The sequence below is a fragment of the Bubalus kerabau genome, chromosome 19 (assembly GCF_029407905.1).
Source record: "Bubalus kerabau isolate K-KA32 ecotype Philippines breed swamp buffalo chromosome 19, PCC_UOA_SB_1v2, whole genome shotgun sequence".
NCBI lineage: Eukaryota > Metazoa > Chordata > Mammalia > Artiodactyla > Bovidae > Bubalus > Bubalus kerabau.
This window is the reverse complement of record NC_073642.1, coordinates 8,317,937-8,344,561: the sequence shown is the minus strand read 5'-3', so window position 1 is coordinate 8,344,561 and position 26,625 is coordinate 8,317,937. Positions and strand designations below refer to the sequence as shown.

At 53.0% G+C, this 26,625-nt stretch overlaps 1 protein-coding gene across 2 annotated transcripts; it reads left to right on the top strand.

Moving 5' to 3' along the window:
* The first annotated feature begins 781 nt into the window (after window positions 1–781).
* On the top strand, window positions 782–25,910 carry SYNM (synemin). Of its 2 annotated transcripts, XM_055556511.1 has the most exons (5): window positions 782–1,708; window positions 9,627–9,751; window positions 19,541–19,608; window positions 21,809–24,189; window positions 25,111–25,910. In XM_055556511.1, exons 1-5 carry the CDS (start codon window positions 899–901, stop codon window positions 25,447–25,449), a joined length of 3,723 nt encoding a protein of 1,240 aa, XP_055412486.1. In that variant the 5' UTR covers window positions 782–898; the 3' UTR covers window positions 25,450–25,910. The 2 variants fall into 2 exon arrangements, with proteins under 2 accessions (XP_055412486.1, XP_055412485.1); XM_055556510.1 differs by having other exon boundaries at window positions 21,809–25,910.
* Window positions 25,911–26,625: the final 715 nt, after the last annotated feature.

Genomic DNA, 26,625 nt, shown 5'->3' with positions numbered 1-26,625 from the left:
CATCCTGCTGGAGATCCCCTGGTCCCTGAGAAGGCCCTCCTACCCCGCGAAGCCGGAAGAGGTGGAATAGAAGAAGCCCCGATAACGTGGAGAGTTGAGGAATTGAGAACAAATGCCTGCAGGCTGAGAGCCGCTCCACAGTGCCCCAGTGTGGCCCAGCAGAGATGCTCGTACTGGTGCGACTTCCAGAGTGGCCTGGGTGCTGACATCACAGAAGCCGTGCAGCCTGACAAGCAACGGCCAGGTGGCGATGTGCACCTGGGTGAACGGAGGACCATGACGGGGAGCCCTGCGGAAATCAGTCCTGGGTGTTCACTGGAAGGACTGATGCCGAGGCTGAAACTCCAATAGTTTGGCCACCTGATGTGAAGAACTGACTTATTGGAAAAGACCCTGATGCTGGGAAAGATTGAAGGCGGGAGGAGAAGGGGACTACAGAAGATGAGATGGTTGGATGGCATCCCTGACTCGATGGACATGAGTTTGGGTAAACTCCGGGCGTTGGTGATGGACAGGGAGGCCTAGCGTGCTGCAGTCCTTGCGGTCGCAAAGAGTCGGACACGACTGAGCCGCTGCACTGACCTGAGCTCCTGGGCATCCCTTCTGCGAGCCCGCTCACGGTTTCCCGGACTGTCCCGGGGCGGGACGACCGCGCAGGGCCACGATCGTGCCGCCAGGGGGCGCCGCGCGGCCACGGTGCCCGCTCGAGCCGCGCCCTGATTGGCTGGAGGCCGCGCCCACTCCCGCCCGCCGGGCGGACCAGGAGCCGCGGCGCGCCGGCTCTCGCCCCAGTCTGCGGGCCTCCGGAGCGGCGACGGGGCCGGGGCGGCGCGGCGGAGGGGACAAGACCGGGTTCGGAGGGAAGCAGGCGGCCGGGGTAGCCCCGCACCCCAGCAAGATGCTGTCCTGGCGGCTTCACACGGGTCCTGAGAAGGCCGAGCTGCAGGAGCTCAACGCCCGGCTGTATGACTACGTGTGCCGGGTGCGGGAGCTGGAGCGCGAGAACCTGCTCCTGGAGGAGGAGCTGCGCAGCCGGCGCGGCCAAGAGGGGTTGTGGGCCGAGGCGGAGGCCCGCTGCGCGGAGGAGGCGAGCGGCCTGCGGCGGCAGCTGGACGAACTGAGCTGGGCCACGGCTCTGGCGCAGGGCGAGCGGGACGCCCTGCGGCGCGAGCTGCGGGAGCTGCAGCTGCTGGGCGAGGAGGCGCGCGCCGCCCGCGGCCGCCTGGACGCCGAGCTCGACTCGCAGCGCCGCGAGCTGCAGGAGGAGCTGGCCGCGCGCGCCGCCCTCGAGGCGCTGCTGGGCCGCCTGCAGGCAGAACGCCGCGGCCTGGACGCGGCCCGCGAGCGCGATGTGCGGGAGCTTCGCGCGCGCGCCGCCGGCCTGACCCTGCGCTACCGCGGCCGCGTCGCCGGCCCTGCCGCGCCCCCGCCGCGCCTGCGGGAGCTGCACGAAGATTGCGCGCTGCTGGTGACCGAGGCCTGGCGGGAGACTGTGCAGCGGTACGAAGACGAGGTGCGCGAGCTGGAGGAGGCGCTGCGGCGCGGCAGGGAGAGCCGGCGCGAGGCCGAGGAGGAGACGCGGCTGTGCGCGCAGGAGGCGGAGGCGCTGAGGCGCGAGGTGCTCGAGCTGGAGCAGCTGCGGGCGCTGCTGGAGGAGGAGCTGCTGCGGGTGCGCGAGGCGTCCGAGCTGCAGGCCGAGGAGCGGCAGGTCAGTGAGCCGGAATGCCCCCGCTCCGGCCCCGGGCGCCCGGCGGGTGGGGGGTCCCCGGACAGCGCCGCATTCAGGCCGGGCGCGGCGTCCCCACCGGGCGGGCCCGGCCCAGGGGGTGCCCCTGGGGACCCCGGCGCCGAAGGGACCGCCCGACTCCGCGGCGCGGCCTCAAGATCACCCGCTGGATGTAGAGTGCGGTGCGATGGCTCTTCGTGCCCAGGGGCGGGGTCCTGCTCCGCTTGTCAGTTTCTGTAGCCCTCGGCTGGCCTGGGTGCATCCTGGCTAATGACTCCCTAGGCTCCAGGTTCTCTTTGCTATTTCCTGTACTTCAAGGACTGCTACTGCTGCTAAGTCGCTTCAGTCGTGTCCGACTCTGCGATCCCATAGACGGCAGCCCACCAGGCTCCCCCGTCCCTGGGATTCTCCAGGCAAGAACACTGGAGTGGGTTGCCATTTCCTTCTCCAGTGCATGAAAGTGAAAAGTGAAAGTGAAGTCGCTCAGTCGTGTCCGACTCTTAGCGACCCCATGGACTGCAGCCTGCCAGGCTCCTCCGTCCATGGGATTTTCCAGGCAAGAGTACTGGAGTGGGGTGCCATTGCCTTCTCCGACTAAATTCACTTTAAAGTCGACCAGGAAGCCCCCCGAAGTGACTTCCAGAGGTAACAGCTCCTTCCTCCTCAGACAGGCCCCAGCATTGCGAGGTTTCTAGGCAATGCCAAGCCCTTATCGTGAGTCCTTCAAAGTGGCAGCACCGTTGCACACTAGGACGCCTCTGGGGAAAACGTAAATTGTCTCCAAATCGGGTTTTTATTTTGCCAGAATGGTTTCCCTGTGGGAAGCAGCTGGTCGGGGCTCCCTGGGCCGCCGCTGCCTTGTTTGTTTTTGGGAGGGGCAGCGATCTTAACACACAGAAGAACTTGATCGGAGATGTTTTCCTCACAGTACACGCTGATGCCAGATCTCTGGGTAGAAGCTGGGTTAAGGCAGGTCTCTGGCAGGATGTTATTACAAGTGCAGGTACTATAAACAGTTTCTCGTCCACAGAAGCGAAGCTCAGGCTTCTCACACTGACAGGTGACGCCTGTGGCTGGCTTATGACCTGTACATCCAGCCCAGTCCTGCGGTTAGCCCCGGTTCTCCCCAGACTGCGCTAGAATTGAAAATATTCCCCAATCCTACTATGCTATGCTAAGTCACTTCAGTCGTGTCCGACTCTGTGACCCCATAGACGGCAGCCCACCAGGCTCCCCGTCCCTGGGATTCTCCAGGCAAGAACACTGGAGTGGGTTGCCATTTCCTTCTCCAAAGCATGAAAGTGAAAAGTGAAAGTGAAGTCGCTCAGCCGTGTTCGACTCTTAGCGACCCCATGGACTGCAGCCCACCAGGCTCCTCCGCCCATGGGATTTTCCAGGCAAGAGTACTGGAGTGGGGTGCCATTGCCTTCTCCTCCCAATCCTACTAACTGTTGTTAGTTCTTAGGATGACAGTTTAAGACCACATCCACACAATTTGTGTGTCATCCACACAAATTCAGAAATATCTGAAAGGAAACTGTTTATAGATTCAAGTTAACAATTTGTGTTGGAGTGATTTTGTGCCTTTTTAAAAACAGAAGTAAAGGAAGCAGTTGTGGCATAGGGGCCTGTGGTGACGTCATAGGTACGATTAATCAGCAGGTATCTGTTGATTGCCCCTGGTCCTTAGCACTGCCCTGGGGCTTCCCTTGTCAAAGAGCTGGAGTCTGGATGGCAAATCATGAAGTGAAACAGTACCCAGTTGTTTGGAATTTAGTCTTTTGAATTGTGGGTTCTTAGGCCTTTGCCTCATGATTTGCAAAAGCCTCCTGCCAGGGTTGTAGCTGGGGTGAGGACAGGCACTAGCAAAATGTGTGCTGGTTTCCAGAACTTACTCTGCACTACAGCGCTTCCCTTTCCAGTGACGGTGGCCAGGGACACCAATTCCAGAGGGCCCTATGTTCTGTGTTGAGTGAAAGCTAGAAAGTATCTTTAACATAGGCTTTCACGGAGCTTTTAACCAAAGGGAAGTGTCTGCCAAGCTCCCTGCCTACTGAATTCCTTTGTAGGGAACCCCTGCTACACGTCAAGAGTCCCTGCTGTGCAAGCAGGTTTGGAAAAGCCTTCTTTGAGGCGTGTTCGGTGGGCTCAGTCCTCACCATTCATTTGCAGTCGTAGCCCACTGGGCTCATTTTGGACCTGGAAGCTCTGGTTTCAGTGTTCCTTTTAGCATCAGAACCCTTTTGCTCCCTGTTAACTCTTTAAGTTTGCCCCCAGATATGAAACAGAAGCAGAGTTCCTCTGATTCCAGTAGAGGTGGGCACTTGACATGCAGTTCAGATTACCTTCTTTGACACTGGGACTCCAGGGCCCTTCCCTGGGGTCACACCTGACCCAGAACCAGGACCCCACCCTCCTGTCCAGTAGTACCTTTCTTATTGGAATTTGCTTCATTCCACTAAAAGTAAATAAAGATGAAGGAAAATGTTGATAAGGACTTGCAGGCTTTATCGTACCGTGTATTTCCTTATCCATACCCTGAATCTTTCATCAGTTAGCTTAAAGCAACCATATTTCAAGTTGCATTCCAAAGACTCTCAACACCAAGCATTAGTGTTTTATTTTTAAGGAGTGTAGAAATGCTAGAAATTTTGTTTAAGAGTGAGTATTGATGATTTAACCCCTAGCTCCTGATGTTTTCAAATTCTAAAGAAGCTACCCTGGGGAGACTGAAAATATAAGACCTGATTTAACTAATTTACTGTAATAAAAGTTTCATTACTAAGAATTAGCTGAATGATGCTAAAGCTGAAACTCCAGTACTTTGGCTACCTCATGCGAAGAGTTGACTCATTGGAAAAGTCTCTGATGCTGGGAGGGATTGGGGGCAGGAGGAAAAGAGGACAACAGAGGATGAGATGGCTGGATGGCATCACCAACTCGATGGACATGGGTTTGGGTGAACTCTGGGAGTTGGTGATGGACAGGGAGGCCTGGCGTGCTGCAATTCATGGGGTCGCAAAGAGTCGGACACGACTGAGCGACTGAACTGAACTGATGCCGGGTACCACAGGTACGAAGCCCATCACATGGGTATTCACTCTCAGTCCTCATGCCAGTCTTAGGAAGTGGGTACCAGTATTTGCCTCACCTTGCAGATGATGAAACTGAGGCCCATAGATCACCCAGTTAGTAAATAGCTAAGCCTGGGTTTGATTGCGGCTTCATTGCTTGAACAACTAACCACTGGGCAATATTCCCTCTCTTCTGTCTGTTCTGTTAAAATGGACTTTAAATCAGTGTTCATTTTGCTTTCAGAAGTGATGATCCCTGTTCTTCCTAAGGATTAGCATAGAGGTGCCTGTTAATCTAAAATTCTAAAATGCTTTCAGACCCTTCCAGCTGGCTGCTGTCAGAATAGTTTTAGAGTTAAGTCATTCATTTATTTTCTTCTGTTTCCCGTATGGTTTAATGGAAACCCCTATTTGGAGGCAGGAACCCCTACACAGTATCCAGGCTCTGGGCTGCGTCTGCAGCTCGAGGGGGGAAGCTGCTCACCAGGCCTCTCTGGGAAAAGTGGGCCTTCCCAGATGGCCTGCATGCCTTAGGCCTGTCTGGTAGGCCCCTTGCCTCAGATTTGCCAGAGAAGTTTGATGAACGGACATCCAAGTCCCCAGCATTTTTGTATGGTTCAGATTTCTTGAAGCTTCCCAGGTGGTGTGGTGGTAAAGAATCCGTCTGCCAATGCAGGAAATGTAAGATATGTGGGTTTGATCCCTGGGTTGAGAAGATCCCCTAGAGAAGGAAATGGCAACCCACTCCAGTATTCTTGCCTGGAAAATTCCATGGACAGGGGAGCCTGGCGGGCTACAGTTCATGGGGCCACAAAGAGTTGGTCACAACTGAGCGACTGAGCACAGATGACTTGAACCCTGCCTCCCAGTCTGCAGGAAGGGACTTCAGGCAAAAACTGGAAGACATCTGTGATTTACAGCAGCCTTACCCATAAACACAGAGATTTTGGCTTGTGAAAGTGTGCTTTTAGCCTCGAGGCTGGCCCTGGACAGCTTACACAACCACCGAGGTGTGAATGACAGAACTTTCTTTTGATTGTAATGGAGTCAGTTTAGCTGCCCCGCTTGGGTCTCATTTCTGGCTCTGCCATGTTTGGGACTCCGTTTCCCCATCTGTGAGCTAGGGGTGATGAAACTAGCCCACATTGAGCACGTAGTGTGCCAGGCTGGCCTCTAAAGTCCCCGGGGTACAGCAGGGAACATAACAGACCCAACGGACAAGTCCTTGACCTCACAGGTCTGGAGGTGGAAGCAGTGCGGTATTCAGGGGCGGGTGTGACCAGGGTACGTGGGGGAGGAGAAGGGGGCCACCGCAGGCCCTGAGCTTCTGCTCTGAGCGTGTGGGAAGCCGCTGGAGGGCTCTGTGCAGAGAAGAGTGGTGACCTGTGTCTTCAAGGAGTCTCCTTGGCTGCTGTGTTGCACATGACTTCCTAGCAAAGAAGTTTGTGCGTGCTAAGTCGCATCAGTCGTGTCCAACTCTTTGTTACCCCATGGACTGTAGCAGAGAAATTTAATTATTGTTAAAATGCTTAGAAAAAAAATATCCTACACATTCAGTGCTCTAACTGCAAATCTGCTAAGCAGGTCAAGATCTCCGAGCCATGCCAAAGAGGTAACACAAAAATTCTCTCCCTCCCAGAACAGTTCTGCATCCCGCAAAATAAGAGGAGGAAAATCAGACTGTAAGTTAAGATAAGTGCAGTTCCAACCACACAGGTGGGAGCAGGGCGCTCTCTTTTGAAGACCTTGCCATCAAGACAGGAGGTGCTGGAGGACTGGGCCATGGGCAGCAGTGAAGGGCAGAGGTCAGACTTCACCCTGAAGTTGAAACCCATAGGCTTTGCAGATGGATTGGATATGGTGGGAGAGAGGGAGAAATCAGGTCCTCTCCAGGGCTTGGGGCCAGAGGAGCTGGAGGAACGGGGTTGGTACAGGAAGGCGGGCTTGGGTGGGAGAGCAGAGTTGGGTTTGAAATGCCTCCAAGATAGCCACCTGTTCTCATAACATAAAATGATGAGCCTGGAGTTCAGAATGTGGCCTGGGTCAGAACTGCAAATACTTAGCATCCAGTCAATGCATTGTTATTAACACTTAGTTTTTGCATCTAAATGAGAATAGTATTAAATTTCCTCGAGCTCCGCCATTCAAGGTGACTTTTGCAGGCTCTTCCTCTTGTGTCTGGGTGATGTGCTTAGCTAGGAGCCGCTCACGTTGGGTGAAGAGAAAGGGAATTCTCTGGACGCTGAGCGCAGCATGCTTTCCCTTCTGTAGCTTGCATTTCATCATCCGTTGTGAGGCACCCAGAAGTTCTCTAAAATAGCAACTGAAAAGGTGACCTTTTTCCCCAGCTCTTGTGTCACTCGGCAAAACTGCTCTGCCTGGGTTAGAATTCGCTGCTGTGTGTCAGGCTCAAGTGCCTTGGCCTAGCCCAGGGTCTGAAAACTTCTGGAGAACTGGAGGCCAAGTCTGACGCTTTATTCAATCAGCAGGATGGGATACAATTCCTGTGGAGACTGCTGGGAGCCAGTAATTCTTACGTTCCTGCTTCCAAAAGTCAATGAGTTTTCCTTTGACAGTTTAGGAAGACTTGACTCACATGGGGTATGTGGTTGGAACTGCTCTTATTGTAACTTTAACAGTTTGATTTTTCCTCTATTTTGTGCAGTACAGAACTGTTCTGGGCCCCTGGGAGGGAGAAAATCTTGGTGCTACCTCCTTGGCATGGCTGGGAGATCTTAACTTGCCTAGGAGGTTTGTGGTTAGAGAACTGATTATGTCTGGTTCTTTTCCTAAGCATTTTAGCAATAACTGAACTTCTCTGCAAAGACATCGGAGAAGGCAATGGCACCCCACTCCAGTATTTTTGCCTAGAAAATCCCATGGGCGGAGGAGCCTGGTAGGCTGCAGTCCATGGGGTCGCTAGAGTCAGACACGACTGAGCGACTTCACTTTCATTTTTCACTTTCATGCATTGGAGAAGGAAATGGCAACCCACTCCAGTGTTCTTGCCTGGAGAATCCCAGGGACGGGGAGCCTGGTGGGCTGCCGTCTATGGGGTCACACAGAGTTGGACACGACTGAAGCGACTTAGCAGCAGCAGCAGCAAAGACATTACTATGTGTCATCAAATTCTAATATTTAGGTAGAATTTTCTCTAGTAGGAAGGATTCATATGTTTACATAACATTTCATACTGTAACCTTGTACCTGAGTTTATACTTCCTCTAAAATGGGGGAACATGGGGGTTTAACACTGAGACTTAACTACAGAATATGTGAATGTCATGCGTGACCAAATTCTGGTAGCTGTCACTTAAGACTGGCCAATGGTCTGCTTTGATGAACCTCTTTATTTATAATGCCAGTTTTGGAGGGTGTTTACACTTATCCACCCTCAGATACTACCTAGCACTTCTTAAATTTACTGCTTTGCTTTAAAATTACTCCTTCGCTTTCAAAGCGAAGTAGCTTCAGTTTTTATTTTTAAAATACTTTATGTAGACAAAAAGAACATAACAGCAATTATTAGTTTAGATGTGTAGAACTGCTGTGAGAAGCAGAATTATTTACATGCTGATCATGCTTCTTTTTAGGTGGTAAATCCAGTGTGAGGCCTTAGTTGCATTCACTCCTTAGTTTCGTAGACACTATTGATTGTAGACGGTCAGCATGTTGCCAGGGGCCTTTGATGGAGGGATTATGTGATAAATGAAAATAGATTTCCTTCTCCCGATAGTCTTACAATTTTTAAATTCCACAAAGACAATTGTCTAAGAATGTAAGCTTTTTAGTTAATTGTATACAGAAATACTTGCAAACCAGAAGTTAAAGTATGTGGACTTACTCAAAGTTCTAAGTATTTGTTCAGCTAATTATTCCCCAGCATAACTATAAAATGCTATGTAAAACTGTTAATGCAGAGTAGTGCAGAACTGGGAAATGGTATAAATGAAACCATTGTGTTTATTAAAATATATTGTCGATTTAAACTGGTACATTTTGAGGAAGGTAATATTCTCTTGGTCATTTCATTTTAAATCCAGTTCACCAGTTGTGTGTTGTATGACTCGTATGTAAAGGACATTTTTCTAGAGACGGGGGTGGGGATGGGGGGAGGCAGGGGAGTGGGGCGTGCAGGAGGCAGCAGGCGGCGCCCTGCGGTGTCGCCCAGCCAGCGGGACATGGACAGATGCAGTTAACCCTGCGGGAGTGGAACTGCTGTGGGGACAGTGTGGACACGTGCCCGGGAGCTCTTATTAACCATGTGCTATGAGAACAGTCATAAAGGTTTATATCCAGGTCTGACTCTTGACATTTATGCCCTGAATATTTTCTTGTCTCATTAATGTAACTTTTCTCCCAGATGATTTTAAAGTAGCTTGTCTAGGTGAAGCAAAGAAGTCTGTATCAGCTTATATAACTGGGGAAATTCTGAGTGTGGGGGAAATTCTGTTTCAGATCTGAGTGACTTCTGTTTTAAATATAGTAAAATCCCTGCTTTCTAGTCTTGGCTTATTTTGAAAAGCATCTTACTTGGCCAGCGTCAGTGTATTTACTTATGCTGACTGATGTCTAAGGTGTAGAAATGCTTTACAAGCTTTCATTATTATTAGGGAGTGTGAACAGAAAATTCTGTGTGCTAATCACATCTTCCTTAAGTGATTAAAAAAAAAAACAAAAATTTTCCAGGTGGGAGAAATACAATATTTAAAAATCATCCTCGCAATGACTGTGTTTTTAATAAATCTGGAAATTTTTCATCTCTTTCTGTGTTGGACGCCGCAGAGCTCCAGCCCCCTGATCCCCAAAACTTCTGTTCTCTTTAGAGAGAGATCGCCTACCTGGAGGATGAGAAGGCAGCCCTCACCTTGGCCATGGCCGACCGGCTGCGGGACTACCAGGATCTCGTGCAGGTGAAGACTGGCCTCAGCCTGGAGGTGGCAACCTACAGGTAAGGGCGCTGCACTGAGCACTTTAAAGCCCTGCAGGCTCCGTGCAGTGGCGGTGTCTTTGTCACGGCAGGGAGCAGCCCCCAGGGTTGCCAAGCCAGGTGTCCAGGGCCAGAGCGGGGAGGGGGGCAGGGTCCCACTCAGATCACAGAGCGGGCACCCCCTGGCGCTGGGAGTAGCTGCGTTTTGCCCCCTTGCCTGCCCTTTGCGTGTCTAGGGAACCAGTGAAGAGCTCTACACACGCCAGCTCCCTGGATCCTAGGGATTAGGTACCGTGTTAGTTACAGACCTAGAAAGGAGAGGACCAGGACTCGGACCCAGAAAGTCTGAGTCCATCTGCCGGTTTTTGTGCAGTTGCATCAAACCCCGGGGCTCTGATTCTGTCTCCGGGGTTTATCCTTCAAGAAACTTGTCTCTGCCTAAAGATCAGCAGGGAGCTCCAGGTGCCTGGCTTTGTTTATGAAGATGTTGACTTGAATTCGATCGACCCAGATGAACCAGTCACGGAGCCCTCAGAGGGGTGGAGGCCGTGGCCCTGTGTCCCTGGCATGACCTGTGGGTCACAGAGTGGTGCTTTCCCTCACTGCCCACCTCCTGCCCCCAGGGATGAGCCATCTCTGGCCGAGGTGGCACCTCTCACCGCTTGCAGCTTTCCTAAGCAATGAGGACTGGACTGGAGGGCCCAGATCACAGATGCTTACAGTGGAAGGACTTTTAGGGACCCAGGCTCCCCACTTGTGAGATGACTGGTTACTGAGCCCTTACTGCCTGCCCGATGCAGTGCTAAGTCCTTTGAGGCTGCTCACTGTGTCACCCTTCAGGTGGTGGACGCCATGCACCCCTTTTGCACGTGAAGGAAGGGTCTAGAAGCAGGCATCCAGGCTGGTGCGGGGCCTGTGCCGTACCCACCAAGGCATGTAAAGTGGACTCGATGCCCCCTCACTCCTGGTTGCTGTGAGTGTGAATCAGTCGTGGGTGTGGGTGAGCTTTGGAGCCTTGGCCACGGCTGATCCCAGGAGGCCTGGTGGTCAGTGCCATCATCGTCAGCAGATGGGCAAGTTAGACCTGGAGGGGGGAGGAGGGGACCGAGGTCTACCCCCGCCTCTTCCTGGGCTGGGGCACGCAGCCGGGATGGAGCCCAGCCCAGATCAGCACGCCCTGGGGGCTGTCGGTGGGGTCTCCTGATCTTACCCTCACTCTGAACATCAGAGTGACCTGGCTGCTTTGATGTGCGTCTAAAAGTAGCTTTCTTTCCTACAAGTGTAAGCTGGGCGTCCACATTGGAGCCTGGGGCCAGCCTCACTGATTCTTCACTCTCCGGAAGACCTGCCTGAGCCAGCCTTTGGCCAGGGCTCATGTTACCATCGGTGAAGAGGGAGCAGGCTGTCGGGCAGGCCCTGGGCTGGACCCACAGGGGCCACTAAGAGGCCAGGCCTGCCCAGGGGCACGGACCCTCCACCTGAATCGATGGTTCCGGGGCCAAGCTGGTGGGGATCAGGGTACCGGGGAGGGCAGAGGCAACACTTGCCGGTCTGTGCTTGCCAAGGTCCATCTGCGCACGTTCTCCTCGGAAACCTCATGGGGTGAGCGACTGCAAAATCAGATCGGCAAGCTGTTCAAACACATGCTGAGTGAGATAAGCTAAACTTTACTAAGAAGGAAAACATCAAAATTGTTGGGCTTTGTTTTTGGGGAAGGAAGCATTAATTAGGATTTTTGTCACTTGTTAGTGACAGAATCCCTTCTCAGACTGGCTCAAGTCAAAGGAGGCTCTTGTTCCTCACAGAACTGATAAGCTGTCCGCTCGGCACGGCGGGTTCGGTGCCCGGGTGGCGCTGCTGGCGGTCTGGCCCTGTGTCTCTGGCCCCTGCCTTGCTCTGCCCCGCCATGGCAGGAGGGCCCTAGCGGCTGCAGGCTCTCGTCCCTGCAGCCCCCACACTCGTGGGCAGAGGAGGGGCTCCTTTCCAGGCAGGACTCTCGGGGCCCCTCTGGCTCTGCTGGGCCCGGTGCCTGCCCTTGGCCCGGGGAACAGAGTGCTCGGAGGTGTCGGCTTCCCTGAGTCCCACGGGCTGAGATGGGGCGGGAGGCCCAGCCTTCCAGGGCAGACGCCGGGCTGCCTAGATAACCCACACCTGTGCCGTGTTAGGCGAGGCCTGGTTTTGAGGGAGTTTTTTCTCTACAGAGTGTGTTGGATCTTCCTGTTTCCTTCCTGTAAAAGTCCTCTGGGTTGGAGTCCAGAGACTCTGACTTTACGCCTCATCTTTCTGGGGTTTTGCGTCCTGTCCCCACTTCCCTGTTGTGGGAAGTCAGCGTGTACAGGCGGGCCTCTTGCTTGAGAGGTCAGGGCAACCCTCCCAGCTCAGCTTTCCTCAAGGCTTAGTGTGTTTTTAGCTTTTCTCTTGGTGGTGGTTGAACTTTCTTCGCTCACATCTGCAGGGACAGAGTTCACTCCTGTCTGTGGCTGGGCATTTGTTTTTCTCACCCATTAGGGACTGACGTAGCCAACTCCTAGGAGTGTAGGAGGCATCAGTCCTTCCCAGCAGCAGGTGACTTAAGTCACTGTGCCTTTCTGAAGGCCAGGTGAGCTTGGCGGGGATGGGGAGCCCTGCCCTGTGGTTAGAACTGCCGCCAGCCCCCAGGGCTCAGCACTGAGACCGGAGTGCCTGCAGACCTGGAGGGCATGCAGGCAGCTGAATCTGACCCGCTCCTTTGTAGCAGCCCAGAGCCTGGCATTTCCCATCACTGCTAAGTGTCCTGAAGATAAATCCTTGTTGTGTCTCATGTGATTCTCTCAGTACTTTGTGCTCCTGCCCAAATTCTGAGCTCAGGTCTGAAAACTCCTCTTCACGAGCGCCCGTTTGGTCTTTATGAACCTTGACTCGCCATCCCTGGGAGGTTGACCTTCCCTCCGCTGCCTCCTGGAGGGTGGCAGGGACCATGGTGCAGGGGCTTGTGCCGCACGGCTGCTCACCGCCCCAGGGGGCTGAGGTGGGCAATGGCTGCAGCCAGCATTGCTCCCCCTCACGGCTGGACTGTTCCCCGCAGCGGCCGCCCCCCAGCACTGGCTGCTCATCAGCCGTCACCCCACCACACGCTTCCCACGGGAGGGGCGGGCTGGTCTCCGGGAAGCTGAGAGAGCGGCCCAGCGCGGCAGACTGCGCTGTGTGGAGGCTAGCTCTCAAGTGCCGTGAACCCTTCCAAACCCAGGTGTCCGACCCTTTCCAGTAACCTTCACCGTGAAGAAGAAACGATAAAATAATAACAATGGTGTAATGCATAATTAATAGATATAAGCTTATAGTTTATAGCCTTCCTGGTGGTTCAGTGGTAAAAGAATCTGCCTGAAACCTGACCTGGGTTCGATCCCTGGGTTGGGAAGACCCTCTGGAGGAAGAAATGGCAACCCACTCCAGGATTCTTGCCTGGAGAGTCCCAGGGACAGAGGAGCCTGGCGGGCTACAGTCCAATAGTCCATGGGGTCGCAAAGCGTCAGACACGATTGAGCGGCTAACATACAAATACTAAAATTTAATAAAATAATAAAATTAAAACAAAATAAACCTCAGAGTCCAAGGCTGGAGGATTTCACCAAAGCCAAGTTGGTCAGTCGGTGTCCAGGGAGAGCCTGGCCTGGCAGGTGTACCGAGAACGAGCCCTTTGCCCCACGTGGCTGGTGACGGTGGGCAGGAGCCCCTGGGCCGGGCTGGGCCAAGGCTGCCAGGAGAAGGGGGTGCAGAGGAGGCAGGTGGGCATGGCTGCGCTCGCTCTCGTCTGCCTGGTGCTGGTCTGCCTGGAGATGCTTGTCTACCATCACTCGAGGTTTTTCCTGAAGGGGGAATGTTTGTTTACGAGGGGCTGAGTGATGGTGGGGAGATGCTCAGAAACAGGCAAGGGCTTGGTTCTCGGCTGCATCTGCACAAGGGCGTCACCCAGAGAGGCTGATGAAGCGGCGGCTCCTGGGCCCAGTCCTAGATGTTCCTGTTACCTGGCGCCAGGTGGGCCCAGTTGTGGTCGTGCTTCAGCTGCAGGGGTGGTTGCCAGGTGCCCCCAGGGCAGAGAAGCTCTGTTCCGGAGCCCTGCTCACGCAGGCCTGCAGGCCCACAGTGTTGGCGTCACTCGGCCTCTCAGGCTTCTGGGATGTCTTGCGCCCGCCCTGATCAAAGTTTCCTGTCACAGGATCCCAGGTGACCTGTGCCCACATCGCTGTCTGCAGAGCCCCCCAGGGGCATCCAGAAAGCTCTAAGCCTGTCACCCAGCAGGCTGGAGGACAGGACAAAGAACGGGCAGACCTAGCGAGGGGCTTGTGGAGCATGCAGAGCGGGCTTCCTGGAAGAGGCAGTTCTGAGTCTTGCAGGGAGGGCAGCCAGGAAGAGACCATGAGGAAAGGGCCTTTTGGGCTGAGGGGGCAGCCGAAGCAAGGACCTGAGGACTGAGCTAACGTGTCTGTAGCAAGGCCAAGCATTTGGGCAGCTTGGTTTTAGGGGCTGTCCACGGAGGAGCACGTGTCATGGGTGGGTAAGAACCTCGCCCGTGAAGCTGTGTTTTGTGAGCTGGGGTCTGTGCACTCAGGCTGCTCTGGAGATGGTCCTCATGCAGGGTATGATGCCTGCTTAGTGGGGGTCACAAGGGTGTGGCCGGGTGCTGAGGATAAGGCCACGTGGACAGAGGTAGCCTCCTACACTGCGGGACATAAGACACGTCCCCAAGTGCAGGGCTTCTGGAGTCAGAAGGGAGTTGTGAGAATCAGGGGAGGTTTCTCGAGGGAGGTGACATTGATCTGGGTCTTGGAGGATGGCAGACGTTTGAATGTCATACGCAGAAGAGAGGGAGGTGGGAGGTGAGGGGGTGTCACGGGAAGAAGGAGACGTGTGCTTCGGTGAAAAGTCAAAGATGTTAATAGAATGCAGGTTCCAAGAAAATACTGCACATGGGTTCCCGCTGGTGATAGGGTCTGGTACCGATGGTTCAGAGAAGGAATGGTGAGCTTTAGGCCAAGGTAGCCTGAGAGCTTTTCAAGGTTTGTGGGATTTGATTTGGGCCTTGAAGGGTAGGGAAAGGGGAATAGGAATACGACAGTATTCAGAACCCACCATGTCCTGAGCCCCTCGCTGCTGACATCAAGATCAGGCCTACAAGCTACAGATTGAGAATTTGTAGGAACACAGTTGAAAAATAGAGAATCCCCCCTCCCCACCCCCCACACCAAAAGAGGACAGAACCCCATCATTAGGAGTAGGCTGTTAGAAAACATATTGGGGGGGGTGAAGATAGTCAAAATTGAAACAAAAGATACAGAACTACCCAGAGTAAGCTGAGTCCAGAAAGGACAAAACTGAGGGTCAGCAGGGGCCCCTCTTGGATTTCTGATCTGGGGTACAGATGATGAAATCTCCATTAGAATTTACAAAGAGGCTTTGTTTTTTATGTTTTGGGAGTGGAGAGTATAACAGTTCTAAGTTTCCCCTGGAAAAATGGAGAGCAGGGCCAAAGGATTTCTCAGATGAGAAATACTAAAGTAGTCTTGCCTGGCCAGATACTGAAGTATAGTGCAAAGATTTCCTGTCTGGGGACTTCATGGCAAAGTCCTTTAGGGTCTTTGTGTTGATGTGTCTGTGTTGGGGGAGGATGTACATACAGAAGCCCCTTTATCTGATCGCAGTGGGCAGATGCGGTGGGTTTTAACTGAGAATATCCAGTGTCTAGGTTTACAATACAGATGGTGCCTAATGTTGGTAATTTTATCATTTTAATGATGTTTCTGGTCGCTCCATTATTTTTAAGACCACCTATAACTTTTTATGTATTTGTTCAAAGGAAAACATTTCTTGGAAATTCTCAAGTTCTTGGAGAAATACATTTTGTTATTTTAAAAGTTGAATCCGGCTTTGGGAAAACTTATAAAAATGTGTAACGCTGAGACTTATCTGCCTATTAGGTGAAAAATCTGAAGTTAATAAAATCTTGTAGTTTTAAGGATAGACAATTAGGATCAAGGATCAACGGATGCAGCTGGTCGTTAGCCCCACATCACTGTGTAAATGAATTAGCCCTCAGTTAACGGTGATTTTAGGTACTCCAGAATCTCTTCCCTTCTTGAATTATTTTTGTTAATGGAAAATCAACTTTTTTCTGAGACCAGTAGAAAATGATGTAGGTGACGATGATGGCTGACCATTACTGAGCGCGTGTTCTGTGACAACCATTGTTGCGAGAACTTTCTAGTCACTTTATTAATTAGCACCATAAACCTGTTCCCTGTTAAATTAGCACCACAGACAATGCTCCCTGTTTCAGAAATGCGGAAACTGAGCCACAGAGGGTTGAGCAGCTTGCCGGAGTCACAGGACTAGGAAGTTGGCAGGGTTTGAATCCAGACAACCTGATTCTGGAAGTTTCTCTGCTCACCATGGCCTGTGCTTTCTCTTCTCTGCTTTATTCCTAATCTTGTCTTTTGCGTCCGCTTTTTTTTTTTTCCTGTCTCTGGATTTGACAAACTTTCCACGAGTGCATTCATCCCGATCGCAGAGGCAATGACCAGAGGCACCTGGCACCGCTGCCTGCTTCTGGTCTTTGACCCGCCTGTGCCAGGGGCAGACCTTTCCAACTCCGATGGCGATGCCGGCCCTACAGAAGGACTTCCGCCCCCCTCTCCTCCCTTACCCTCTGGTCCCCAGTCCCCATCTAGAGTGGCAGGCCGTCCCCTAGCCTCTTTGGAGCTGGGGGCGCAGGGAAGCACCTTCTCCCAGCCGCTCCCCTCCCCCGTTCCCCCCCCCCCGCCCCGCCCACGTGTTCTTTGTCAGGAAGCGCCTGGGGAACCATCTCTCCACCAGGACCGGGCAGGCTCCCCCTAAGGCTGCTTCTGGAAACAGCTTCTGCCTCCCGGACTCTTCTCCCTGCCTGGTGGGCGTGCCCTTGGCTGTCTGCAGGTTCGCTGCCCAGCCGGGGACCACGGTCAGCCCCCGTGGGGGTCTGTCAGTGCCGGGCCCCGCATCAGTGCTGCTTCCACCCCTGGGCCTGGCTCAGCGGCCTCAAGGAGGCCGCCGACCTGGTTTTCCCGCACACTTTTGCTTGTTTTCCTTCCCCTCGAGGCTGCCAACCTGAGGGCCTTATGAAACGCTCAGTAATAGCCCATGATTCAGGCGGTTGGCATCTCTCAGCAGCACGGTGGCTCTGAGCAGCTTTATTCCTCCGCTCCCAAAATAACCGGAGAATGCTTGACCTGCTTCTTAAAGCTGTACGAGTCTATTCCTTAAAAACTGTTCCTTTGAAAGCTTTTGAGGGGACCGACCCTTCGTGGCCTCGCCCTGCGGTTTTTTTTTTTTTTTTTCGCCCTGCGGTTTTGGGTCTGCCTCTGCTGTAGTTCTGTGGGCAGCTGGAGGCGGGGCGCCGCGTGTCTGGCGGGGTTCACGGAGGCGGGGCACCGCGTGTCTAGGGCTTCATGCAGGCGCGACGCCGCGTTTCTGGGGGGCTTCACGCAGGCGGGGCGCCGCGTGTCTGGGGGGGCTTCACGCAGGCGGGGCACCGCGTGTCTGGGGGACTTCACGGAGGCGGGGCGCCACGTGTCTGGGGGACTTCACGGAGGCGTGGGTTCAGCACCAGCGGCCCCGCTTGTGAGGCCCGTGCTGGGCAGCCGGGGGGACAAGGTGACACCCGCCGGTCGGGCCAGCTGTTGGGAGGGGTGTCGCCATGGGCCTGAGTCCTCAGGGGGTTTCCTTTCCCGTTGGGGCCTTGTGACTGAAATCACAAACGATGTTGGCTGTGCTTTCATTAGTGTGGTCTGGAGGCTCTGTCTGCGGGTTCGATCGACAGTGTGTGTGAGACGGCGCCGTCTCTACCCCTGCAGGGAGGCCCAGGCGGCTTGCAGGGAGGAGGGCCCAGGCCCCAGTCTCTGCCGGTCTGGTCGCCGTCGGCCACCATACGCGCCATCGGCCCAGTGTGGGATTGCCAGGTCTTGGTGAGACAGACGGCAGGGTCGAAGCCTGCTTAGAGTGCCTGTCTTAGGTCTGGCAAAGGCCTTGGGGGTGGGAGTGTTGGGGCCCTATCACCCCTCGAGGTCTGGTGCCCCTCCTAGGAACCGCAGTACCCAACTTAGGGTCCTGCACTCTAGAAGTCTGGTGATGAGTTGGCTTTTCCCTGAAAGAGGAACAAAGCCATGGCCCTATGAAGGAGAAGGAAGGTGTTTTTCCTGCAGGGGCGTCTTTATCCTGAGCACCCTGCCCACCTGTCATCTGTTCTTTGCTGGCCGGGACACCCTGCAGGCCCTTTCTGCCTGCCGTGAGCAGCCAGTGAGAGCACCCTGTGGTACCCGAGGCTTCCTCCTGAGCAGGTGGAGGGAAGAGCTGAAATAGGACTTGGCTTTTCGGCACCCTCTGTGGCCCCTTGGCTATAGGACACTACCTTTCCTGCTGGTGCCATCCCAGGTACACCCCCCACAGGCTGACTTTCCCGTCAGCGTGTGCCTTTTTATCCTGTAGGGACCTCGGCATTTTCTATTTGTGTTTGGGGAACCCAACACGCCTGGTCAGGAGGGTGTGGGATTAGCGGGCTGGTGTCCGGTTTCCTGGCTCTCCGGGTGTGGAGCACGGGGCTATGAGCGCAGCCCGGGGCGTTGGACGAACCCTCCTGTGCACAGCTGGACTGGAACTCCTCGCCCTTGTCTCTGCTTCTCCTTAGGCTGTGGAGTGGGGGGCTCCTGCCCTCTTCCAGCCGCCCACGGGGCTCTCGCGTGTGTGGGAATCACCGCCTTTGAGTCCGTGGAAACAGGACTTGGCACTGCTCTGCCTGACCCCAGAGTCCCCGCTGGCGGCCCTCCCGTGTTTGACTGCTCGGCTGTCAGTGATCAGTCAGCATTTCAAGTGGGCTCCACTTCTGCTTGCCCTTTGCCCTATGCAGTGTATTTCTTGGAACTGACGTTGGTGACCTCACACGTTGCCCTGGCAACTGAACAACTGTTGTGCCGGTAGCAGCCCGCATCCTAGGGTCTCGGGGCCCTGGGTCTGGCTGACCCACCGTGGAGCACAGAGGCCCTGAGGCCTGCATCTGCTCTCTCTTCAGGGCTTCGAGTCCTAGATGTGGATAACAATGAATACTCTATGGCAGTTTTAGACTTTTGGAGTTAGACATGGTCAAAGAAACCCCTGAGTCTAGTGCATTTTGCCATTTTTATCAGAGGAGGTAACTGGATGCCGCCTGGAAATGATCCCTGGGGGCTGTGGTGGAGGCGGCGGCTGAAGCTCTTTCTCCTTTTCTGTCTGCCCCTTCCATCTCTCCTCTATTGTTTTCATCTCTAAGATGTCCCCATGGAACGCAGTTTGAAAAGTACACGTGCAGCCTGACTGCCTTATTTACAGACAGATGTCAGCCCTTCCTCTGCTGCTAGTTAACCCCTGACCTCTGACTCCAGGGAGACCCTGGTGGGGTAGTAGTAACTGTTCTGGGGCTCTGTGGCCCTGGGTGGTCTGCCAGGCATGGGCCCCTCCCCACTTCCCAGGAAAGCCAGGTCCCCGGCCTCCCCTCCTGGGTCCACATCCCTATGTCTCCTCCTCCTTCTTGCCCTGGGTTTGGAGGGCCTTTCTAGAAGGCCTTGGCTCTCCAGTCCATCTGGAGGCCCGGCCCCTTTGTTCATTTGGCTGATGGGTGCTCTCGAGCCAGGTCTGGCGTGGTCTTGCTCGCCCTGTGGCATCTGCAGACCCGTGACCCTGCGCCAGACTGTCATCGACCCGATCCACAGCTTACAGAGGTACTTCTCATCTTCTATTTCCTAATGAGCTTTTTAAAAATAATTTTTACAGAGCCTTACTGGAAGGAGAGAGTAATCCGGAGATATTGATCGTCGAGTGCATTGAAAACATGCCACAAGGTAAATATAAGGGAAGCTTATCATTTAACGTTAAGATGGTGTCCATCTGCACAGGTTTATTCTATGGATAAAGAGTAAAGTATCATTTATCTGGAAGAGTTGGGGTTAGATAAGAGTTTTCAGATAACTGTCATTCGTACCTGTCAAGCACCAAATAGAATTTACTTTAGTTTCAATGGCTCAGGATAAAGAATCTGCCTGCAATGCAGGAGACATGGGAGGCGTGGGTTTGATCCCTGGGTTGGGAAGATCCCCTGGAGAAGGAAATGGCAACTTACTCCAGTATTCTTGCCTGGGAAATCTCATGGACAGAGGCGCCTCGTGGGCTACAGTCCAAATGGTCACAAAGAGTCAGACATGACTGAGTGATTAAACACACATGCGTGTGTGCACATGCACACACACACACACACACACACGCGCATACACAGTTTCAATAATATGCAAATGAAATTGTATAGGAAAGGGCTTCATTAACTCATTTTCATCTAGCTAGTGTTTTGAGGGTTCTTCCTACCCAACTTGATGAGGGAGGAGAGGGCTGATGGAGAGCCAGTGAGAAGGTAGAGATGGATTTGCTCATCATACCCTTTGGAGGGAACACCCTTTACAGAGCAAAGACGTACAGCCTTCACACAGGCCCAGGGAGGTATTCCTTTGTCCAGCAGGCTCAGCACTGGAAGTCGCGATCAGAGGTAAAAGGATTATACCGGTTCTACCAGCCTGTGTCCGCATGGGCAGCTCAGGGCGATGCGAGCAGCAATGTCAGCTAGTGCCCTGAGGTTGACCTCTGTCCAGGCCAAAAGATGCAGCACAAAGCCCAAACTTCCTGTGGCTGCAGAACCGACTATTAGAGAGTTAGTGTTCATTAGAAAGACCCAGAGAAGCTGCAGGATAACTAAGAAAAAGAAAACTTCCCTGGACCTGTACAACCTTTAAGAGCTTGCTTTCTTAAGCGAGGCCAGAGTCCATTAGGTACAATGTGTTGGGTGTACACCCTACTCTGTAGTTCAGCTCCGTGAGTATTGTCATGTTCAGAATCATGGTGCGTTGGGCATACATGTATGTGTTGGTTACCACTGTCAGGAGAGTGCTTGATTATAACAGCCAATCTGTATAGGTGGTAGATTAAAAAAAAAAGAAAAAACACCCTCCATCTTTATTTTTCAAAAGCAACATCCCAGGTTAGATACTTCACAGGATGACAGGTCACTGGGTTCAGAATAATTTTGGTTCCAGTCATCTGTGATTGGATGGAATTTGGTCTTAGATAATGTCCAGCAAGTTTGCTTTTGAATTTGAGAGGAAGCTGGTTGGCTGCAGTGGGGAGACCCAGAGGATGAGAAGGCTCTATCCAGATCAGCAGATGGGTGTGGGTAGGCATGAGGGGGTACCCCCAGGGTAGATAGTCCTGCCGGCCAGGCTACATTCCTACCACCAGCGGCCACCCCTAGAGCAGTTACCCTGGGGGGTGTGGGCATCCCCAAGGGTAGCATCTCTGTGGATGGGCCAGAGCAAAGCAGGAAGCCCCACAGACAGCCTCCCATTAAGACAGATTGTAGTAGTGATGACTGGCTGGCTTCCTGCTTTGGCGGCTTTTCAAATGAGATGTTTGAAAAAAGGAAAAAAGTATGAAAGTCGAAGAAATCAGGAAGTTTAAAAAAAAGTTAAATTCTTCAGTATTTGTTGACCCAACATGGAAATCAGTGAAGGAAAAAAAAAGAGCATAGTAAAAGGTGGTGGGGTAATACCATTCAATGTTTAATGGTTATATACTTTATCTTTGGTAATTATGAAGCTCTTCTCTGCTCATCAGTAAATAAAGTTACTTCAACAAAGTGGAAATGAAGGATTCCAAACTGTGAGATTTCTGCCACATAAACACAGCCCTAGCCTCGCTGGGACAAGCTGCCATGCTTTATGATCACGTTTGATACATTTAAGATGGATGAGTATTTTAAGATCAGTAATTGGAGAAAAGTGTTGTGTGGAAGCATTTGTAGAGCTGTATCTTATTGTCCTGGGATTCTTTAAACTACCGGAAAAAGTAATTTGGGAACCCAACATATCTCATTTATAATGACCCTTCTGTGGTAATGGTATATATTATGACGGGATAAGATCTGATCTATGGTGATGCTTTTAAGATGAAAAAAAGTAATGATGACTATCAATTTAATGTACTGTTCAATTTCTACAGAATTCAGAGACAAGTCCTATCAATATACCACCTCAGTATTACAGAAAGAAAATGAGAGAAATCTGTTTCCAAGGCAAAAAGCACCTCCTGCGAGCTTCCGGCAGAGCCTGGCGCCGCGTTCTCAGACACCCGTCGGGAGCGATGCCAGAAGAGACGTGCTGGGCTCCGGATACTCTTCCTTCACCACTGCCTGGCAGGAGAACGCTTACCAGAAAACTGCCAGCGGTCAGACCAACTTCAGAACGTTCTCTCCAACCCCCGGTCTTTTAAGAAATACTGAAGCTCAACTGAAAACACTCCCTGAGAGGCCAAGAACCGAAGGAACAAAGGCTCCACCCGCTAGTTCAGCCAAAGAGTCCGCCGCTTCCGCAGAGCCCTACCAAGAACGCCGGGCCAAGCCGGCGGCAGCCGCTTCCGAGGGCACGTGGTCAAACGAGAGGACCGTCATTTGGGGAAAGAAAACGGAAGCTAAAGCCACAAAGGAGCAGGAGAGAAACAGACCAGGAACCATTCAAACAAAGCGAGAAGAGAAAATGTTCGATTCCAAAGAGAAGGCTTCAGAGGAGAGAAACTTAAGGTGGGAAGAACTGACAAAGTTAGATAAAGAAGCAAGAAAGAGAGAAAGCGAGCAGATGAGGGAAAAGGCCAGAGAGAAGGAGTCGCTGAAGGAGGAAAGTGTGAAGGGGAGAGAGATACCGATCAGGCTAGAGGTGTCCCAGGACAGCACAGCAAAGGTGGCCCCCCAGGGTCTCCAGACACCCCTAAAGGAGGATGCTGGTGACGGGACAGGGGGAGGGGTGGAAACCAGAGAGGCTGGGTTTACGCTGGGCGCCAGCGACACCACAGCCTCTCTGAAAGGCGGTTCCATGACTGAAACCATAGCTGAGAACATCGTTTCCAGTATCCTGAAGCAGTTTACCCACTCTCCTGAGGCAGAAGCGTCCGCTGAGTCTTTTCCAGACACAAAAGTCACTTATGTGGACAGGAAAGAAGTTCCCGGTGACAGAAAAGCAAAGACTGAGATAGTCGTGGAGTCGAAACTGACTGAAGAGATCGACATTTCGGATGAAGCCGGCTTGGACTACCTGTTAAGCAAGGATGCTAAAGAGGTGGAGCTGAAAGGAAAATCGGCGGAGCGTTTGATCGGAGACGTGATCCGTCTCGGTCTGAAGGGGAGAGAAGGGCGAGCAAAAGTTGTCAACGTGGAGATCATCGAAGAGCCCATGAGCTATGTCAGCAGCGAGAAGGAAGATGAGTTTTCTACCCCGTTCAAAGTGGAGGAGGTCGATGATGTGTCTCCGAGCTCCAGGGGGCTTGTTGAGGAGAGAGAGGAGGCGGTTTACGGGGAATCAGATGTCACGTGCTCAGGGGACGCAGGTCAGGAGGCCAGGAGGCCCCAGGAGAGCGTAACTCACGTGGAAGAAGTGACGGAGGCAGGTGACTTGGAGGGAGAGCAGAGTTACTTTGTGTCGACTCCGGACGAACACCCTGGGGCCCCCGAGCGAGAAGAAGGCTCCGTGTATGGGCAGATCCACATTGAAGAGGAATCCACCATCAGGTACTCCTGGCAGGATGAGATCGTGCCGGGGTCTCGGAGAAGAGTGCGGAGGGATGACGTTCCGGGAGAGAAGGTCTTGAAGCCGGTGGATGTTCCAGAAGTGTCTCTGGAGGGGGACACGGCATCTTCTCCCTGGAAAGAACAAACTAGAAGTGGTGAGTTTCATGCCAAGCCCATAGTCATTGAGAAGGAAATCAAAATACCCCATGAGTTCCACACATCCATTAAGGAAGGCTCTAAGGAGCCCAGGCACCAGCTGGTGGAGGTGATCGAGCAGCTGGAGGAGAACCTTCCAGAGCGCATGAAGGAAGAGCTGTCTGCCCTCACCAGAGAGGGCCAGGGCGGGCCTGCGGGTGTTTCGTTTGACGTGAAGAAAGTCCAGAGCGCGGGCAGCGGGGCCGTGACCCTAGTGGCCGAAGTCAACCTCTCACAGACGGTGGACGCTGACCAGTTAGACCTGGAGGAGCTGAGCAAGGACGAAGCGGGGGAGATCGAGAAGGCCGTGGAGTCGGTGGTGCGAGACAGCCTGGCGCGGCGGCGCAGCCCAGGCCCGGGCAGCCCGGAGGCGGAGGCCGGCCACGGCTTCAGGCGCTGGGCCACCCAGGAGCTATACAGCTCCTCTGCGGGGGAGGCCGACGCGGGCCTGGCCTCGCCCCCGGGCCCTGTGTCGGCCACCGTGGAAGTCACCAGCCCCACGGGCTTTGTCCATGCTCATGTGCTGGAGGACGTCAGCCAGTCTGGGGGGCGCGTCCAGATAGCATCCCCTGGAATGTGGAGGACTGAGCAGGTCTTGGCCGAAGGCCGTGCCGCCCAGGCGGTGGAGGTAAGTGCAGAGGGCCAGGCAAGTTGGGCAGAGGGCTCAGCAGGAGCCAGCCGGTCTGCCAGGCTCATTACGTTGGGTGCCCGTCAGAGCCCAGTGTCCACAGAAGTCATATTCCCAGGGCCTGATGCCGCCCGTCCCAAGGCTGGCGGCACAGAAGAACCTGGCCCTGCAGAGCTACCCACAGAGCCTCCCAGATTTGGGAGGCACAGCCCATTTGGCTCCCAACAGTTTTATGCTCAGAGGGAAATTATTTTTCAGGCCCCCGTTTCTGGGGTGGGGAAGGCGGGTGACTCTTCTCAAGCAGAAGAGTCAGCGGGCACCCAGACTTCCATAAAGCACCTTCAATTAGGCACCCGGGAGGGGCTCAGTGAGCAGACCCAGCTCACAGCCCCCCTCTCAGGCACAGTGGAGTTGGGCGTCAGGGAAGCTTCTGTGCTCATGGAAGCGTGGTCAGGGGACGGCACGTCCATCAGGCATGTCACCATCGGGCCTCAGAGGCATCAAGCCACCGAGCCGATCGTTCCCCCGCCCTTGGAATTTAGCGACTCAGAAAGCAGCACCCACAGAGAGGGCACGGCAGACGAGACCCTGGCCGCCAGCAGTTACACTGTGGGTCGGAACATCCTTGTGACTGAAAAGAGCACCTTCCAAAGGGCCGTTTCGGAGTCTCCCCAGGAAGCTAGTACAGGAGACATGTCAGGGAATGAAGTGACATCAGGTGTGAGCAGATCCTTTAGGCATATTCAGCTGGGTCCCGCAGAAGCCAAGACCTCTGAACACATTGTCTTCCATGGACCCATTTCCAAAACCTTTGCACTTGCTGGTTCGGTAGACTCCCCTGAAGTAGGCGAGGTTGCAGACAGTGGCAGAACACTAAGGCACGTTGCCCTGGGGCCCAAAGAAACTTCGTTTACCTTTCAGATGGACGTGAGTAACGTAGAGGCGACTCCCCGCTGGACACAAGAGGCCAGAGTCCTCTTCCCTGCAGGGACGGAAGCAGAAGCTCCTAGTGTGTCTGAGCCTGGTGCTTGGAGAGATGCCAGCAGTAGGAATGACCTGGCAGCCGGCGTGAGCTTTCAGGGCTCTGCTGGGGACAGACACCAGGCCCCTGGGGAAAGGGGCAAGGAGCAGGCTGAATTTGATAAGACGGTGCAGCTGCAGAGGATGGTAGACCAGAGGTCAGTGATTTCGGACGAGAAGAAGGTTGCCCTCCTCTATCTAGACAGTCAGGAGGAGGAAAATGAGGGACACTGGTTTTGATAAACAGATATTTGATTTTAAATGCCATCTTGTTTGGTAACATACCAACACACAAAGGCCTTTACTTTAAGGGAGGGAGGTGAACTCTTTATTAAACCCCCCCCCTTTTTTTACTTCGAGTACTCCAGGCAGTGTCTTTTTACTTTATAATCTGTAAAGATTTCAAACTAATTCGTGCCTTAAAAGGCATTGGAATTTTATTGAGTTGGGACTTTGACAAGAAATACTTTTATCTTTTTAGTCTTAAAAGTTCCTTTTTCTGGAGTTTTCTTTCTACTCCTAGAGATGATTTCTCCCATTTTTGCACCTGGTCACAGAAGTGCCTGGCATCTGTTTGAAAATATAATTGCCTAGGTAAGACACCTAAATGGCAATGGGATTAAAGTAATATATTTAAGAGTAAATTTTATTCACATGTGCTAACATGAAATAGTAAACTAACATTGTAAGGGAAAAATGAATTCATTTGTCTATTTGCAAAGTCTTTTCAAAAAAGAAACCATAGGAAATAGGCAGATTAAAAAAAATGAAATGATTTCATCTTAGGAAAAAGTTACTCACCTTAGAGTTTTAAGACGTGAATGAATTGCCTTCTATGTGCACAACTTTTAAAAATATAGTATATTATCTATGGAGAAGACAGCTCCAGCCTCCTGCAGTGTATCAGATTAGCACACTTGCTACATTTGCACAAGCTCCTGGAACCCTGCACTGGGTCCAGGTGGGGGCAGGGGGTTGGGGAAGGATTACTGGGAATGGCTTATAATACCAGCTTTTTGTGGTACTAGGTCATTAAGTAGTGCAGAGTCTAAATACTCTTTTTGGTTTTAACAAGTTCTGGAGTAGCCAGCTCCTACCAGAGTGTACTTGAGCTTTTATGCACCTTAGCCCTTAGGATCTAAACATTTAATTTTACTGGTGGGAGGTAGACCCTAAAGACAATAGGAAGCTGAAGCACATACTTGCAGGGTGGTCATGCACAGTACAGTTGGAAGCCCAGGTGGGTTGTGCCTCCCAAAGAAGCCCCTCCCAACCCACTGATGATGGGGGTGGAGGCCTTTCTGAGCACAAAGGGTTCGAGATGGAAGACAGCAACCAACCTCAGGGAGGTTTTTGCACTTTAGACAGAAGTCATGACCGTTGGGGTGTTTTTTTCCAGGGAAACAAATGATACAT

Excerpts from the sequence above, each read along its gene's own strand:
- SYNM (XM_055556510.1), top strand. The coding sequence starts at position 899 with ATGCTGTCCTGGCGGCTTCACACGGGTCCTGAGAAGGCCGAGCTGCAG. Across the intron at positions 1,709-9,626 it reads TGCAGGCCGAGGAGCGGCAG|AGAGAGATCGCCTACCTGGA; the intron begins GTCAGTGAGCCG and ends TGTTCTCTTTAG. Across the intron at positions 19,609-21,808 it reads CATTGAAAACATGCCACAAG|AATTCAGAGACAAGTCCTAT; the intron begins GTAAATATAAGG and ends CAATTTCTACAG.